The following is an 18,583-nucleotide window of genomic DNA, read 5'->3' on the forward strand; positions in this document are numbered from 1 at the left end:
TCACAGTTCTCTGAGCAATGGTCCATCAAGAAATGCATCCCTGTTACAAAATTTCAGATTTTGTTGCACTTGGATATTCCAGAATTTCTCCCTGGAGATGACAGGTTCCCTCAACAGTAACAAGAGGTAATCTTCATCAGCTATATGTTTATCAGGACACCTAAATAGGAACACGGTCAGCCTAAAAGACAAATGGATGGCATTTTTTGTCCAGATCACATAGTGCATGACAGACCGAACACAATCCTGCCCCAGTCCCACTTCCACACCCTGGCTGCAGCTCTGCAATACAAATCAGAGGACACAAGGTTCATTTGCAAGAAGCTTCTGGAAGCACTTCAAGGCCAAATTCCATTTTTTAAAGGTGAGTTTAGGCACCTACTTCCATTCAATTACACTTGGCAGTAACATCTGCTCTCCAAAATTATTTTCTTACAGTTGCAAAATGAATTTGGTAATTAAATTCAAGAGAAAACAAAAGGGTGTTGACATTTCATACATTTCAAAAGGAAATAGGACCACATTTTTGTTATGGTGAAATATGCATAAAAGTTGCAAAGGACACAAGCCGTGCATTTTTCACCACGTAATACATGTTATTTCATCTCATATAATAATTAAACTGCATATTCTATATTATCAGAGTTGTGCCAGCTACTTCCCAAAAATGTTTCTGGAGGTCTGAAAAAAATGATCTCAAGTTCTTACAAGCTCTTTCTGACAGGACAAGAAACACATACTTTTCCTTAATTTTTTAAGTGGACCATTTGCAGGTAACATGTATGCCAAAGAGAAAGGATTTAAACGCGTCTTGTCTTGAAATTGAATTGTCAATGTTGCGTGAAATGAAATAAAAGATTTCTCACAGCAAAAATAAACATGTACCTGGTGTACAGCATCTTAAAACCAGTTTACATTTAAATAAATGCTGGAAAACAGTACATTCTTTGCCTTGTAATATTTAATGATTTGAGGGCTAAAACATGATGCACTTAAATAAGCACTAAGAACTTGTTTAGCAAGGATAAAAGTAATCTTTTACTTTCCTCATTGTAAGCATTCTCCTTTAGAGAAACAGAAAATAGCATTTCCCCTTTTGAGAGCAAAACACTTTCATGATTCAGAAGCAGTCAATGAGCTCTACCTTCTCCTAGAAATGGGTGACAAAGTTAAGAAAAAAACTAAGTAGAAAAATGGCACAAAAAATGTTAGCTTTGCCCATCCTCTGTGTATGTACTGGGTTACCCAACTGGGAAGTTACGCATCCTTTTTAAGTCAAGGATTCAAGCACGCATGCAAGAGTTTACTTGAACATCAGTGCTATTAAAAATCACGTGCAATATACTGCTGTAATTCTACAGGACAGTATCAAATTCAAGTTGCAAACTTCTTCCCCTGTTTTAAATGATCTTGAAAAAGAATTAAGCTACTTAAGATTAGATAATACTCAACTTTTGGCGGGTTTTATTTGTTTTGGGGGGAGGTGTTGGGGGTTTTGTTTGCTTTTCAAGTTCTTGTAACCCCAAATTCATTAGCTGTCCCTCACTTCATTCTGGACAGGACATCTCACTGCTCCATTGCCAGAATTCTGCCCCTACCTTAGGAACAAGCTTCTCTAACCTTATGCTTGCTTTGTCCATTTTTGTCCATAAAGCATATAGATCCCTTTCAGATCAGAAACTAGTAAGGCCATAGGGCTCCATCCCTTCTGATTCAAGCAGTCCATTCCTCCTCAGTTCAGCAAAGGCCCCTGACAGAGATTACGACTGACTCAAATCTTCCAGTTGGCCTACCCACATGAGTGCTCCACAACAGACTGGAGTTAAAATTAAGCAATTAGTTGCAAGCAGTAACCTTTTCAATAAGCACTGTTAAATTTGGACGATGTGCACCCTCATGTAGACAAGGAGCATTACTGAAATACAGCCTTCAACTCAGACCAAAGAATTTTTCTTTCCTGTAGCTGGCATCAGATTAGATGAGGGGAGCAGAGATCACTCTTCCCAACCTACAACATCTCTCAGTCTGTGAAGCAACATGATTCGAAATGGGAACTCTTTTTACAATATTACTACAAGATTTTAATACACTGTTGAACAGAACCTGACAAATGAGCTAGCTGGACAACTAATAAAGCTGAAGACCAGTGCACGAAGCTTTGGAGTACACACGTTGGTTTAATAAAATCCACACTCCTTTTCAACAGAACTTGTATACAATTAATTCCCTGTCCAATGAGAAATAAGGTATACTTAAAAGACTAGGTTCCTTCCTTCTTCCTTCTCCTGATGCAAATCAGAACATTTAGCAATATAATGTAGAAATGACAAAGAAAAGGTAAGGCTCACATTGGCCAGAAGCTACAGTATTTTTCCTAAAGGTAGTAGTGCTCACCTGAAAAGTCCTTCACTAACAACATACTTCTACAGTTTTTGGTTCTTTGACCTTCATCCTTAAGCCACAGGGATGCTCAGCCTGTTGAGAACGTTACTCCTCAAAGAAATACCAGCATTTCTAAATACACTTTTCCCTTACTGAGCTAACTGTTAATGCCCAGATTTAAAAAAAAAAGTAAATAAAATTAAAACCAAAACATATAGGAGTACATTACAGTTAACAAAATGCCATACCGCATTTAACACGTTTAACTGAAAAAAACACTTAGGAGGTTATTGCAACATTTCTGCAAATGACATAATGCAACAATATACCCATCCAAAGTGGACCTCCCTTCATAACCCACTGTATGTTCAAGATCTCCAAGTACTGCAGTGCATTATATGCATCAGTCCACAAAAAAGGTTGAGCCATCTGATCCATTTTTAAATAGGTAATTATGTATGCCACAAACAGAATGGATTCAAGTAAACTATAAAAACTTTAAAAGGAATCCAAATTGAAATGCACATTCTGCAACTTTTAACAAAAAAATACCATTATAAAAAAACCAATCAGTACTATACAGTAAAATATTTTATGCTCACAGTTACTAAACCTGCTAAATAACTGGCAGTAAAAAAACTTTTCATTCTTACCTGGAGAAGGGGAGTGTGAACATGTGAGACCACGTGAGGAAGCCTTCGCCATTCTCGAATAGCTAAACTACTCGCCATCTCTACCAGACGCTCAATGAAGTTAAGCTGCTGCTCTTCTGGGTGACAGATTGCTAAGTATCCTCTGTACATATTCACTTTCCATGCCATCTCTTTTGGACAACTCAACTCAACCTGGTAATGAAATAGAAAAAAATCTAGTAAAGATCATACTCAAATGCAAACTTTTTTTAAATTATTTTTTTAAAAGCCTTCTTCGGCAGTCAGTTTTATTTTTTCTAAAAATTAGCTCATTTTCTAAAAATAGCAGACTAAAATATCAAAATTCTTGTCATTAGAGGAGTTTCAGCTCTCTTACAGTTATTGGCAAGGGCAGGCTAGCAAATAAATTGCAAATTCAGCACAGGAGAAGAAGTACCTGCATACAACCTGCTGTTAGGGTATTTTTACACTGACAACTGCAGTGTAGCTCAGACAGCTGAGCAAGCTGAAAGCAGTCTTGCAACAGGAGCATGAAGCTCACTGCAAACCACTTCATCCTGTATGAAGAAAAAAGATGCTTCTCAGCAGATAACACATACAACCTCTGAAATGCTTCAGGGGCTCCAGAACAAGTAATGTCAACTTCTCACTTGAAAGGGTCCCGTCCCTGTATGTCAGCACATTATGCCAGCATTGTACTTCCTAACTGCCTGCTCTAGGACATTACTAAGTTTATGAAAATAAACAGTTAATAAATTTTTAAGTAATCTACAGCTAACCTTCCATTTATATCAATTTCTGCAAACAGGTGCGAAGTCAGGTCATAGTGATAAAATAATTTTAAAATCATTTTAAACCATTTTCTTAAAATCCTGGAACAGTAGAAATATGGCAACTAAACCAGCAAAGTACTTGAATTGCCTAGCAACTAAATTCTGTGAGTATTTTACAGTAAACTTGCACTTAACCAATGCTCACTAGCTGACACTGCAGGCCTTAAATCTAGAAATTTTTCACTTCTCTTTCTTCCACTTTACATCAAACCCTTTATGGTTTGATATGCAATACAGAAATCCCTCTGCATTATCTTCTTATTGATATATTGTATCCTAACCATCACAATTGTTATTTCTGTTATCCTCAACTGACTTTTACGCCTGAGCCAGCAAAGAGAAACTGCCAGGTAGCAACCTTACACTTACACAGTGAAAATAATCTCTTTCTTTATTACATTATCTACTGGATCATTAAACGCAATGGCAATGTGAGCGAATGGAAATGAGTCTTGGGTCCTATCAAAGGCCACTTGCTGTTTTAATAGCTCAACTTTAATAGGTAGATTATTAAAAATGTTTCACAAAGATTTACAAAAACTGATACGTATTTGCCATCCTTTCTGACCTCTCTTGTGAATCAACCATGGAACTTGATAAAAAGCAGCCACATTAAAGAATATCAATAAAACTGGAGTAGCAAGTATAGCAGCATAGAATCAATTACTCTTTCACATCCTAATATTTATGCAAACATGTCCTGACACTTTTACAAGAATCTGAGTAGAGCCACAAAAGCTCCATTTATGGCTTCGGCAGCATCTTCTCCTTAGTCGTTTAGCAAATGTCTTATTACTGAAGATATCTCATTTAATATAACCGCAGCTAAAGCATATCAGCAGTTACTCATGGTTGTCACTTCTACTCAACTTGCAAATCTCCGAAACCAGAACCTGTCAGACATGATCTATTTCATTCTCGTTAAACTCTAGGTTATAATACACTGTACAATATAGTCCTTATTTTAGGCTTTACAGGTTTCTCAAATAATATTATTTCTACAATTAGCCACTGAAGTTGCATACTTAAATAGGACACAAAATAGCAATTGTTATAAGAACAAGAGAAGTTAATTAAAATATAAATATAACCTATAAGATAATTTTTGTAGCATATCCAGCTTGCTACTTACAGATTTGGCTTCACATGGGCTGATAAAGCATAAAATCCATCTTTAGAGACACCTATTTAATTTGAACCATCAGTACTAGAAATACTGAAAAAATCCATTTCAAATGTTGCAATGGTTGGACACCCTTAATTTAGATTCCATCAAAAGACAACACTACCTTTAATTAATTAAACAACCTTTACCGTTTTCAGAGTTTAGCCTTTAAAGCAAAACATACTGATTGCATCCACCTATCTTCCCTGCTGACAAAAGAAAGTGTTACAGAAGAATAAACATAACACATTTAAAAAATGTAATATTCAGTCTGATTTTGAAGAAAGTAAGAGACACACACAACTTGGCATATTTATCATGTGACACTAAGTCACCACAATGAAGCATGCTGTTAGGGTATTTTGTATACAGGAACCTCGTCCTGCAAGATACTGGAATTAAAGGATGCTCAGCATTTTTCATAATCATGTTTTATCTTTTGCAAATATTATGAAAGTAGACAGTCAACTGGTCATTTTGACATGTAATACTATTAACTGGTAGGTTTTGGTTCAAAACTTAAACAGTACTGATGAAACAATAAGCCCCAATTAAGTGAAGGACTAATTCTACTGGCTCACTCTCTACAATATGAAAAAACACTACCTAAGGCTCTGTTCAGAGCTTTGTCACTAATATTATATTTTAAATATGCAGTTCACCCCCTTATTCTGAACTCTGGCATCTTTAGCAGAGTAATTCCAGTAATGTCACACTATATAGCAGTGGTGCAGTGAAGATCAGCAAGCTCCTTTCTACTTGTGATTTAATGCAGTATTCTCACCTTTCAGATGTCAGTTCTACATCTGGTTACATTAACTAATCACAGATGAACAACTTTACCTACCATACAAAGAGGGTATATTTCCCTAAATTTAAAAAAAAAAAAAAAAAAAAAAAAAGTTTTCCATCTTCTACAGAACAGTGATACCACATACAAAGTTTAAAAAAAATCCCAGAAAAATCTACTGGTGATGCCAATACTGAAGTCTGTCATTTGCCCTAAGAAGCCTGAGATGGCTGTAGAGCCTGACATTTTACAGCAACCTCAAGCACAATAACCATCAGCTTATTCACATGGGATGGTTCTTAAAACAATTGGGAAGAAGATGCCTAAGAGAGGATAAGGAAGAAGTTACCTAAATACAGCCAGCTTTTTGCATGTCGAAGAATACATCAAAATTTGCTCTCAGATAAAAATATTAACCTACATTTTTTTCTGTTGCACATTTTCAGAAAATTGGAGGGGTCATTTACAGCTTGTTTCCCTAGCCATTTAAACTTTATTCACAAGGAAAAAAAATGTTTATGAACACTCAGAAGGAAAGAGATCTTCCAGATTTAAATCTTTCGAAGTGTTATTTTCTGTATGTAGTGTGCCCCCTGCCTTTAAACTGTTCTGTAGCAGCCAAAACTGTACAAAGCATTCATTCACCAAGCACATGAATAGCACAGAATACACAGTCTCATGAGTGAAACCCAGGAAAGGACAAAGGGAAGGTTAAATGTTTTACAAGTGCATGCTGCTCAGCAAAATGAATTACAAGCAGAACACAATAATGAACTCCATAATGAATTAGGAAGGTCAATAGCAGGAAAGTACAAACAATACATACTATCCGTTACCAAACGAGGATGCTAACTACCTCACTTGCCATACACAAGTTCCTCAGTTTCTAACAAAAGAAGCTAAGTACTGCGCTGGTTTCTAAAATAATGTATAACATGCAGGGCACATTTATGCTACTGCATGATGAAGAGTATGTCCAGAAAGGCTGTGGCATCTCAATTCTCAGAGACACTAAAACTCCACTAGACAAGGCAACCTGATCTACTTGGGCCCTGCTCTGGATGGAGCACTGGACCACATGACCTCCACAGGTCCCTTCCAACTCAAACTATTTCATGGTTCTGTAAGCTTTACATTAAACTATAAAAGTATAATCGTCAATACACTAAGCTTCTGAGGAAACCTCGGAACATCAGAAAATTCCAAACTCCAGTTTTCCAATTCCACAAAACATCAAATATGGAATTTACAGGAAACAACTACTAGCAGTGCTGTCTTGAAGCCTCAGCATTCTCTGTCATAAACGTATATATCTAGAATTCTGTAGAATCATCGTATTTACTTCTAGCACAAAACTTAACAGAAAATGTGACAATTTGACAGGAGATAAAAGTACTTTCTAGCCTTATTTTTTTTTTCAGTAAAGACTGTAGATTTAAACAGTGTCACTTCACAAAAGCCTACTCTTTCTTATGAGTGGTCTCAGTATTTTTACTTGTATGCTTTCTAGTATAAAGATTACATACACAAAAAATTGTTTGGGGAACACATTTGAAAGTCAATCATCTAAAAGCTAAGTGTGCCCTTGTGCTTATGCATTATGATTCTCTTTATTTTATAAACCTACTTTAGCAGAATCAAAGTATTTTCTCCCCCAGAAGTAACCTATCCCTTTCTGTAATCCCACTGATCCTTGTTCAAGTCCAATCCCTGTCTCTCTCCCTGTCAATCAACTCAAACTCTCTCTCCTGTACAGCCAGTCTCATTGATGTACCCTGCAACATTTAATTCAATGCCTCTCTCCTCTCTGCTAGTTTTACCAAGTCCTTCACACTTTCTCAAAGGAAATCACTTTCTTCAACTTCTTGCTTCAGCCTACTTACCCAGTTATCCTTGCCACTCCTAGTCAAATTTGTACTCCTCCAGCCTCCTTCATCCTCACCTCATATTCTTCTCATTGCTCCCCAATCTCAGGCTCAGTGCCTGAGGTTCATTACCTTGTCTTCTTGTCCCTCATCTCTTGTTAGATCTTCACTTGCCAGTCTTGACCAAACTGGCTCCAACTTCTGGTGCTCCCAAGATATTTTAAAATTAAATGTAATGAATACATTGCAAAATTAAATGAGCCTTATTTTAAATGGAACTAAAGTAGACTCAAAGTGAGAATAAAGTTAGAAATCTAGTAATTAATTTGCAGTAATAAAGTATCTGATTACTTAAGAAGAAAGCAAAAGGCAGCAGATACAGGAAGCAATCCCCAGACAGACAGTACAGAAGAACATTGCTACTGAAAGAACATTGCTACAACAAACTTTCTCTTATGCCTCTGCTAAGCAAGCCTATAAAATCAAACCAGCATGTGTCAAGTAAGTAATCCCAATACATTTCCCACTACATATAAAAAACGTCAAATTTGTCACCATCTTCATTAAAACAATAACTACTGATATAATCTGCAGTGCACACCAGCCTCACCAACCAATCAACACTGAAACTGAGATTTTTTAACAGGGATCCCAAAACACAGCCTTACAAATATTCCTCAGATACACTAAGGTATTTAAGGTCAACCAAATTTAGCTGACAAGTCCCTGACCCTCACATTTTCATACATGTCTTAATCCCCTTTCATGTGCAGTGGAGATAAACAGAATAAATTGTGTTTAACAGTTTTAAGTTTGGACAGTAGAAGTTGAGAATACTTTGGCTTTGCCTTTCAGGTGCTAAAACAAACAAAAACAACAGAGGCAATGGCCTTTTGCCCTTTTACATCTAGAAGCATAGCTATGTTGCCCACAGACAGGAAGATGATAATAGATGTATTTTCATACTTTATTCCCTTTCACAAAAGGAACATTTGTTCCTGTAAAGGTGTAAAATACAAAAAACGTCCCTCCCCGATACTGCATTATTTTAAATAATAACATATATCTGCAAAGGTCCCATTTTAAGTTTCTCCACATATCCCTGCCAGCACACACTTCTGCTGCAAGCATTTTAATGACTCATTGCCATGCACCTTGTCTTTCACCTGTCCTGGCTGAATGGGTTACATAGCACAGCTTTATAAACAAAGAACCAAGCTTGTCTGTCAAATGACATGTCCAAATACCCAGCTGTGAGCTGGGACATCAAAGAAAACTTCTAAAGAGCAGTTTACTGTGTCTGCAAATGAACTGTAATGCTGACTTGTTAAACTGTAATCAGTAAAATGAAGGAAGAAACTAAACGTTAGCAGAAAAAAGCCTTCACTCACCTGCACAAGAGCCTCCTTCATAGCAGTCCAGTTTGAGACCCTCCATGCACATTCCAGTACTAGGTAAGGATTTATATGACCTTTTGACTGGCCATATTCTGTCAAAGGTTCCCACTGGTTCAATTCTTTTGAGCAACTAAGAAAATAAAAAACATTGTCAATTTGGCTACCAAAAAAAAAAAACTTCAATAAAAGAGACTATAAATGTCGTGTATCAGAATATTATCTGCATATTTGTTCGTTTATGAACAGCTCTGCAAGCACTGCAAAAGTTTTATCCAGATGGGAAAATTTTTTTTTTAATTTATTACCAGTTATAATACAGAAATCTGTGAACAGGGAAGAGCTGCATTTTGTGTCTCCCAGAACAACCATTTTAAATACGAAAAACAAATTTTAGCTCCAGTCTGTTTCCACCAATAGCAAATTACATTTTTACAACACTTCAAGCGTATCACTTCTGAAGGTCTGTTAAGGGAGTAAAAAAATAGCTTTTTTTATTCCCCTAAGTTTCCCCTGTATCTGAGCTAAGTCCTGAGCTACATTTATTCTCATAAATAATGCTTTAAACCAGCAAGGTATTTTACTTCTATTGCAGGGTAAAAATACTTGTTCTACATCAGCTTTAAAGTCTTACCGAATCCAATGGTCTTCCCAGAGCTGATACTCAGGAAAGATGGAAGGGGAAGCATTGTTCCGTTCATGCTCTTTCTTAGCCTTTTCCATTGCTTTTTCATAAGTTTCTTGTGCCTAAATAAAACTCAAACCATTTTATTTTTCCGTCTGCTGTATACACATTAACTCAACATTCTTTTATTTTAAAAAAAAGTGGTAAGAAAACTTTCATCAATTCTAAGGGTTTTCTCAAAAAAAAAGTGAAGTGTATTAACTCATTCCTGAATATACTCATATACTCATTATTTAGCAGCTTTACAAATGTCATGAAAAACTGACGGATGTGCTACAAAAAAACTAAATCTCACTTTATCTAGGTATTACATACCCTTAAACTACTACTTTAGCCAGTAGCCAGTAGAGAAACTGTGGCACTTTCTATTCCAGAAGACTGAAGCTGTTTATTAATATTCAGAATTATTTTCTTGCTGACCAGAGTATTCATCCTGACAGCAGAACTACTCAAATCCTTTCTAGTATCAAGAGTGTACCTGTTCAAAAAAGCCATGCTGTTCATAGGCAATAGCTGTTGCTGTCTCTGGGAATTTACAGCGTTTCTGCCATAGTCCAGCCCACATATCCTCTTCTTGTAACAAAGAGTAAAGCTCAGCAAGGGAATCCAGTATTTCCTAGAATGTTAAGCACACATACTTCTCCACAGTCAAGCTGTCCTTATAAAGCACAGTAGATAGCAAAACCACATGTTCTACACTGAGGCAAATTGAGAAAGACATGAAAATAGAGTAGTGTCTATATAAACTCTTTTTGAAACTCTAGAAGGCAAGCAATTAGTAACAACCAAGTACTGAGGACACAACCACTGCATTACATGACAAAAAGAAAAAAAACCTATAGTTTGTACATTGATTCATGCTTGCGTTCCCTAATATATCAGATCAAAGCATAGAAAACAAAATTGTTTAACAAGACAACAACTTGGTCTTTAATGTAAAAGGAATCTGTAATATTTAGCTTCCTCAGCTGATCACAAACATGCCTAGAGATCATAACTACCTGACAGACTACTAAACACAACAGCACCGCTTTACAGGGCGCTCAGTTTTGTTTAGCTAGTAATTCTTTAAGGTCATATACCAACAGGCTTGATTAGGAAAAGCATACTTCCTTTGAGGGAGACAGAGACAATACAGACTTCTACTCAGGATTTAAAATTAAGGGCAGAAATTGTTTCAACTAGTTCTACAGTGCTGCAGGGAATTAAGTGTCAAAAGCAAATGGAAAAGAGGGATCAAGAGAAAAGTATTAAAATATCGATGACAGAAGAAAGAAAAGCATGAGAAACAAAACAGTCAATGTTGCAAGTGTCTGTATTCACAAACACATAAGAACAGGAATTTCTTCACCGAATTTAAAAAAATCAACACAACAAGCTTCTAATACAAGGACTTGGAAGCGATTGTCCCCCTGGACTCCACACTGGTGAGGCTGCACCTCAAATATTGTGTTCAGTTTTGGGCCCATCACTACAAAAAAGACACTGAGGTGCTGGAGCGCATCCAAAGAGCAACAAAGCTGGTGAGAGCCCTAGGGAACAAGTCATGAGAATTGACTGAGGGAACCGGAGTTGTTTAGCCTGAGAAAAGGAGGCTGAGGGGAGACCTTATGGCTCTCTACAACAACCTGGAAGGAGGCTGTAGCGAGGTGGGTGTCAGTCTCTTCTCCCAAGTAACAAACAATAGGGTAAGAGGAAACAGCCTCAAGTTGCACCAGGGGAGGTTTAGATCGGATATTAGGAAAACTTTCTTCACCGGAAGGGTTGTCAAGCATTGGAACAAGCTGCCCAGGGAAGTGGTTGAGTCTCCACCCCTGGAGGTATTTGAAGGACATATAGATGTGGCACTTAGGGACATGGTTTACTGGTGGACTTGGCAGTGGTTTACGGTTGGACTTGATGATTTTAAAGGTCTTTTCCATGATTCTATGATACTACTGTACTACGCTGTCACTGTGCTTTTCTCTTCACATTGCATAAGGTATTTCAATGAATATAACACTACCTGTTGAGGAGGAGTTATGCTTTCCTGCTCATAAAATTCTGTTGTCTGTTTAGGCTTAATTTGTAGACTCAGTCCTTTTTCAAAGGCTTGATGTTCCAACATCAGTGTAGAACGAAACCAGAGATTGTGAGTTTTACCCAAGTATTTCAGGACACAAGGTCTGATGGGAATGGGAGGAACGCACTGTGACATTGCTTCCACAAAGCAGTTCAGTGCACTCGGCTGGCAATCTCGCTGCACTTGATGGCTACCGCTGCACAAGAAAGGGCTTATTTCACCTGCTAGAGCCTAGAAGAAAAAACATAAGAATAGTTATCTGTGCATTCAGAAACTTCAGTTAGAGAATTTAGATTAAAAATCTTGTTAATACAGGGAACAATCATTCGGTAAGTGTATTTCTCTTTGTAAACTGAAGGGCCCTATTTCTTTCAAAAGATGCACTCATAAAGGTGTATAGCATTCACTAGTCACAAAGAATGGCAAACTTCTCAAAGCAAGTGAACAAGTCATTTACCACACAAATACATTTTCCTGAAACACCAGTCATTTACAAAGAAGACTTTATAAGTGAGGAGAGAGATTCTCACATGCTGTTGTCTGTCAGACAGGATTTTCCAAAGTCGTGAAAAAAGCTGTATCCAAGTCTTCTCTGCTAATGGTGTAGAAATATGACATAACTGAACAAAGGCACTCAGCAATGCTCCAGTCTAAAAACAAAAAGAAAGAGACGTGTATAAATGGGAAAAATATGATTAATACTATGGAAAAACAGTTCAGTTATACAGTTGTTTAAGCAGTAATGCAAATGCCTTTTCCAAGCAACATATCAAAAATGTTTCCTTTAGCAATACAGACTAGTGTAACAAGAACTTAATCCTATTTTCATGTTATTCAAGACTCGATTCATTACTGTAACCATTTTTTAAAAAAATGAGGAAAAAGGAAAGAAGTTGATGGTTGGTAATTGGAATGATCAAGTTAATTGGATAGAGCTGTTACTACTGTGAGAATTATTTCAACATAGCTCTCAGCTAAAATTATTTTCTTAGAAATTATTTAAACATAAGATGCTGATACACTTTTTTGATCCTATAGCCTGCCTTTGCCATCACTTTTTTCTTAACTGAACAGTTAAAATACACTTACAGGTGGAAAAGGATGAAATTAAACTTTACAGGAAAGGGATCAGTAAGGGATCAAGTGAAGGCTTAAGAATTTTTTACCCTATGCAGACAAGAAATTACATCAGATTATAAGAGATGTCTACATAAAAAAAGCTAAAAAAAAAAAAATCAAAGTGTGAGATTAAAAAAAAAGAAGGAAAAAAAAAAAGCTTGCCAGGTCAGTTTGAAGATTTCAGTATTAGAGTGATTTGTCAGGAAACCAACGACCTGTACCAACCTTCACTTCTCGAAGAGAGTCAAGAAATTTATCATGTCGGTTGGTCAACATGTGCAGCTGATTCCCAATGTCCTTCTCAGAGAGCTCCTTCGTTTTAGGTGTACTGGTCTGATCTCCCGGAGCCAATTCTATGTCTATTTCAACATCCTGTACAGAAGTAAACAACTCAAAGCATGCAAACATTTTCTAAGTACTTTTGCTTTTTTCCCATACAAATACAAAATACCCTTCCATCAACTTATTTCAGGTCTCCCTATTTCTGCTAGTTCTTCCAAGTTCAGATACATAGTTGCTAGAGTGCTATAGTAAAGAAAAGGCTAAATGAATGAATGTAAGTTCTGAGAAACCCATATACAATGTATTAAACACAAGATATACTGAACAATCTGTGCACATCATCTTCAAGACATATTCTCCAAACTGATTTAATGAGAACCTAGGAAGAGCTATATTCCGTCAGAAAGATTTCCTTTTCTACAGTATTTTCTATAAGTTACCTCCTCTTTGGATTCACTGTTTTCCCTTTCACGAGGCTCTTGTTTGACGTGGGTTACCATAGCGAACGCTGCTCTATCATGACTGTCAGCAAGGTTGATAACGTTGGTGATAGAGGGCAGCATAGCACCCTGACAGCTTGTCCCAATTGTAGTATTTCTCTCACACACTGCCAACAGGAGCTAGGACATTAAAAAACAAGGAGAGTTCTAAAATACACATTTTACTGTAGCATTTCAAGGAAAACATCATTATGGTTTAATGTTTATCAACAAGATAGAAGTTGCAATAATGTTTAAGGCTTATTTATCACCTTTATTCAATAAATACACCAAGACATTTTCATTTTAATCTGATGACATTTTGTTACAATTTTGAAGTTAATGACTATACTTTCAAGACTGTTTTTCAAGCCTCTCCTAAAAATGCTGAATAAATAGGAATTTTCTTTGCCTAAATTCTGTATTTTGTACTTTTTAACACGTATATTTAGTGCCCTCAATCAGCTAATGTACATAGACTCTCACTGCTACAATGAAAGTCCTCTCAGAAAGGATATGGAAAAAACCCCCAATGCTGGTTTTCATCTCTCTGGAAGGAGTTCTAATAATTTAAATAGTACAAAAATCACTTTAAACTCATGTTTTAATATGCAAATTGATTAAAAAAAAAAGGTTTAGTCCCATCTTGTTTTAAATAAACCAACCCAAAATGCAATTTTGTTTCAATGCAATCCCACCTAACATTTATCATACCACCAGAGCAGACACTCTAGCCTTAACGGTTTTCCTGAAATCATCTACGATAACAATTCTCTTTTTTTAATAATCACCATCATTTATAAGAGATGGTTTTCTTAAGAAGTATTAACCCAGTCATTAAACTTTTCACAGAGAAAATAGATTTTAACGGTGGATATTAAAGCCACTTTCCAAGCATCAACATTTCATGGTTTAGACACTGTATTTGTTTTCAAGCACCACAGGAAGTATCTGAGGCAGCAGACTTGGTATTTTTAGCTTTGATACAGATAATACATACAAGGCACACAATGCATAATGCTTTTACACCCAGCCAAGAAAAACGGGGAATAAAGCCTATTTCTCAAATTAATTGTATTTCTGATACAAATTATTTCCTTACTTCAATGCACTGTTTTATCCAAAAGTGATTTCCCATTGCTTCCCAGTTTTGAGAACAGGTCACATAAAGTAGGCGCTCATAAACACGACGTTTCATAGAATTGTCAAAGACCTCAAAAAATTTGGCTCGTATGAGTGGCTGGGCACAACGCAAACCCGAAAGGAACGCTGGCTCAAGTTTAGCAGTAAGTTCACTACCAGAAAGATTCTCATCCCTAAAATAAATAAAGATGAAGAGACATTAGAAAGAGAAGCCTTCTAGGTTTTATATCTAAAATACTAAAAATCAAAAGACGTGATATTCTGTAGAAGCCCACATGGTGTGGCATGCATCCAAGTGTGGCATTTTGAAAGAAACAGCAAAGAAAAATATTACTGCTTATTACAAAACTGTCCCAAAGCTATCATAAAAACTCTTTCAGGAGTAGAACAATTTCAGCCACATCTGTATTGTCTTTGAAATACCAAATGATATTTATTAATAAAAACTTCTGACCACCATGTCCACACCTGCAAACAGAACAGCAGCAAACAGCAAGTCAAGATAATGTGAATCATCAGCACAAAATTAAATACCTAGCATTTGTTGATAAGGTAACTATTTTAATTATTTCACCATGTTACAAAACCCGCCAGTTTAGCTAGCGAAGTAACTCTTCTGAAAGTATAATTTACAATACATTTCCAAGAAAAAAGAAAATATTTATACCTTATGGATGTGAAAAGACAGACAGATTTCAGCTGTCACCACAGTGTTCAGAATACAATCAGCTATGAGGATGCCCTGGTATCTTGGCAAAGGAACGGATATTTTAGCAGAGCTAAAAAGGAAATTTTTTCTAAGGAACTTCTGTTTCCAAATTGTCTTCCATAAATATGTATTGTGGTCTCAGTGAAATTAATTGATTTTGCATTTTAGGAAAAGAAAAAATAATTCATTTAATTCAGACCTAAAAAGATTGATGGCATGTTATAAAGGTCATATATGGTACAAATTATGAACCAATAAGCTGCAATAAATGATTAATTGCTATAATTACCTATAGACGTAGTTAACAAGGTCTAAGAACTGGGCATTTAATTCAAGGTCTTCTGGAAAACGCTTTTCAATGTAAGTCATCATTTTCACTAGTAAAATGGACTTCTCCCGGAGAGTAGGTGTCTGTGTTAAAAGAAGACATGATTAATTTTGTCAATTCATCTTAAAACATGCAGAGAAGTGGAACATTCAAAGTACACCTCAGCCATCCTTTATATCACTCCTTCACTTCTAAAGTATAGAAAAATAGCTTGGTAGAAGGTCATAGTTCTTAAAAAGAAAAATAACTCAAGCATTTATTCTTCTAATATATGCTAGAAAATTCTAAAATAATTTTTAAAAACAGGTTTAAGTTGTTCAGTGACTATAAAAATCTGTAATGCGTATTTTAAAAGGTGTAGGTCCTTTTATATAGCACTAACTTGTCAAATACTCAACTCTAACAGAAAATATGGCAGATTGAGGAGGCCACAAAATGTTACAGGAATAACACAATTTAAACCAGCATTAGTCATCCTCCTCCTAAAGAATCTCTCTATCCAAGTTAACGTGAAACATATTTTAAAATTTTTACTTTAAAACCAGTTCTCAACAAAACAGCATTTGAGATCAAACACCTAATATAAGCCTATGAAATACTAAGCATCCTTAATTCGTTACTTTCACAGGTATTCCAAATCCCATTAAGGGCACCTAAACATATATAACAGATCCTTACAAATATCACTGTCAAGAACTGATGAATTATAACAGTGGCTTATAGTTATTTAGTATTTGAGAGCAATGATTTTATCTTCTCAATTTACCTGATTAGCTGCCATTGGGGAATTGTTTTTCACCCACTCTTCCACTATTTTTACTACTGCACGAAGAATTTTGGCATCAGTAGATTTTTCAATGAGAGATGTTAGAATAGCTTGTATAAAATTTTTCCTCATTTCCATGCTCATCACAGCCAGGCGAGTTTTCACAAGATCCAGGCTTAGCATTACCAGTTCACTTGTACCTGCTGTGGATGCAAAAAAATACTTAGAACAGTGTATACACCTGTAAAATGCCTAGTAAAAAAATTTTCAAGATAAGATACTGTAATTTTAAAAATAGCAACAATAATATTTGTTACCTGGGAATATATCCCTAGAAATAGTGTTTTCAGAATTACTACTTTACATTCTCCTTCCAAAAAAATACAAATCCTTTCAACATCCTAAAGGCAAGCCTGTGTGGTTTCATTTCAGTAAATCTTTGGTAAAGGTATTATAGAAGCCCAGTACTGAAAAACTGCAATTCAACTTGTGAAAGAAATACAATATGATGCAGCACACCTATTCTGTTCTGTTAATTTCCTGACTTACTTATCTGTCAAGTTTAATAATCTTCCAATTGTTTCTCAGTGTTAATAAAATTTGCAAGGTTCTCATTTACCCAATTAAAATCCGGGCTGGGAATCTAACAGCAGCAATTCTTTCAAAGTATTTTCTTCAGTAGCTTATTCATTAATAAATTACAGTGCTCTTTACTAGCACTGAATTTTTTTCTACAAGAACACCTGATTTTTTCCATGACTCATGACCTAATTCATTTGATAGAATTGTACAGACTGCAAAAGATGCTATTTTAAGATAAAAACAAAAGCATCAGCTCCAAGAAGTTAATTTCAAAAACAGCTGTTCCAGTATTATCAAATAGGAAGGAGTAAAAAAAAAAAAAAAAAAGTGAAAACAGAACAATCAGAAGAATTCAGCCCCTCTCTCCTCAACACTATAAACTCCTGAAGAATTTCAGTATCTCCATATATGCTGTAGCTCAACAAATATTCACTAACCATTAACTGAAAAGTTTGGGTTAATAACAAAATTCATATTTTAAGCAGGTAACAGGAACTCAAAGTGCATTCTTCAGTCCTTCAGTAATATTTCTCACTAATGCTGAAGCATTTTTCAACATGTAATAATGCACACAAAACTCTACAAAACAATTTGGATCCCTTTAGGGAAGAGATTTTAATACTTTACAACACTTCTAATCATTAACATCCTTAGACTATATAATGTAATACCTGTATTTGCTTCTGCTGTTCCTGCTGTAGCCTGTGGGTTTAAGTGTTCCCTGACCATCTTCTGCAGAGATCGCATAAAAACTGAAATCAATCTGTCAATATAGCTGGGATTGTTACTGCACGCAGACTTCAGAATCATTAAGGTACCTATTGATAAAAACAATACTTAAGGAAGTAAAACTTTTATTGACCATGACCTGAGTAAGACACAGGTTTTCAATGTGTATGTTCTCATTCTGTGAAAGAACACAGGAAAACGTTCTAGCTGTATTTTGTCCTGCCACAAAAGAAGCATGGGACTACGTAAGGTACGAACATGAGAAACCTGGAAATATTTCAGTCTCAAATTTAGTTTTCAGTCGAAGACTAAAAAGTTATTTTTGCATTAATCAGAATATTTCAAAGCTCTGTATATAAGTGTCTGATGAAGGGCAAGGGGGAGAAAGAGAGGACAGAAAGAGATTGAGAGTAGGCACTTCTCCAAGACCTTAAAAAAAACCCGAAATCTAGTTAACCAGGCAAAATTACATTACTCCTCATGTTGCACATCTGTTTTACTAGCAAAAAGTAACATAACTTTTACATTAACAGCCCTTGGTTTAGGAATTTCAAAATAAAATTAATTTTAAAATTACACAATCTTGGTTTTCTAATCCAGAAATTTTATAAAGTTTC

General features: G+C 35.8%; 1 protein-coding gene across 5 annotated transcripts in view; it reads right to left on the reverse strand.

The window, feature by feature from the left end:
• Positions 1-18,583, reverse strand: part of TRRAP (transformation/transcription domain associated protein) — a 103,875-nt gene that overhangs the window by 34,012 nt on the left and 51,280 nt on the right. For all 5 annotated transcript variants that reach the window (XM_074841489.1, XM_074841485.1, XM_074841488.1 and 2 more), the window contains 12 exons: positions 17,909-18,055; positions 16,656-16,858; positions 15,851-15,972; positions 14,812-15,025; positions 13,671-13,850; positions 13,174-13,320; positions 12,360-12,479; positions 11,773-12,060; positions 10,246-10,383; positions 9,717-9,829; positions 9,080-9,215; positions 3,036-3,227 (listed from right to left, as the gene is read on the reverse strand). In XM_074841489.1, coding sequence (XP_074697590.1) covers positions 3,036-3,227; positions 9,080-9,215; positions 9,717-9,829; positions 10,246-10,383; positions 11,773-12,060; positions 12,360-12,479; positions 13,174-13,320; positions 13,671-13,850; positions 14,812-15,025; positions 15,851-15,972; positions 16,656-16,858; positions 17,909-18,055 — 2,000 coding nt within the window. The remainder of the gene's footprint in view (positions 1-3,035; positions 3,228-9,079; positions 9,216-9,716; positions 9,830-10,245; positions 10,384-11,772; positions 12,061-12,359; positions 12,480-13,173; positions 13,321-13,670; positions 13,851-14,811; positions 15,026-15,850; positions 15,973-16,655; positions 16,859-17,908; positions 18,056-18,583) is intronic.

Source organism: Strix aluco, chromosome 15 (assembly GCF_031877795.1).
Source record: "Strix aluco isolate bStrAlu1 chromosome 15, bStrAlu1.hap1, whole genome shotgun sequence".
Classification (NCBI taxonomy): Eukaryota; Metazoa; Chordata; class Aves; order Strigiformes; family Strigidae; genus Strix; species Strix aluco.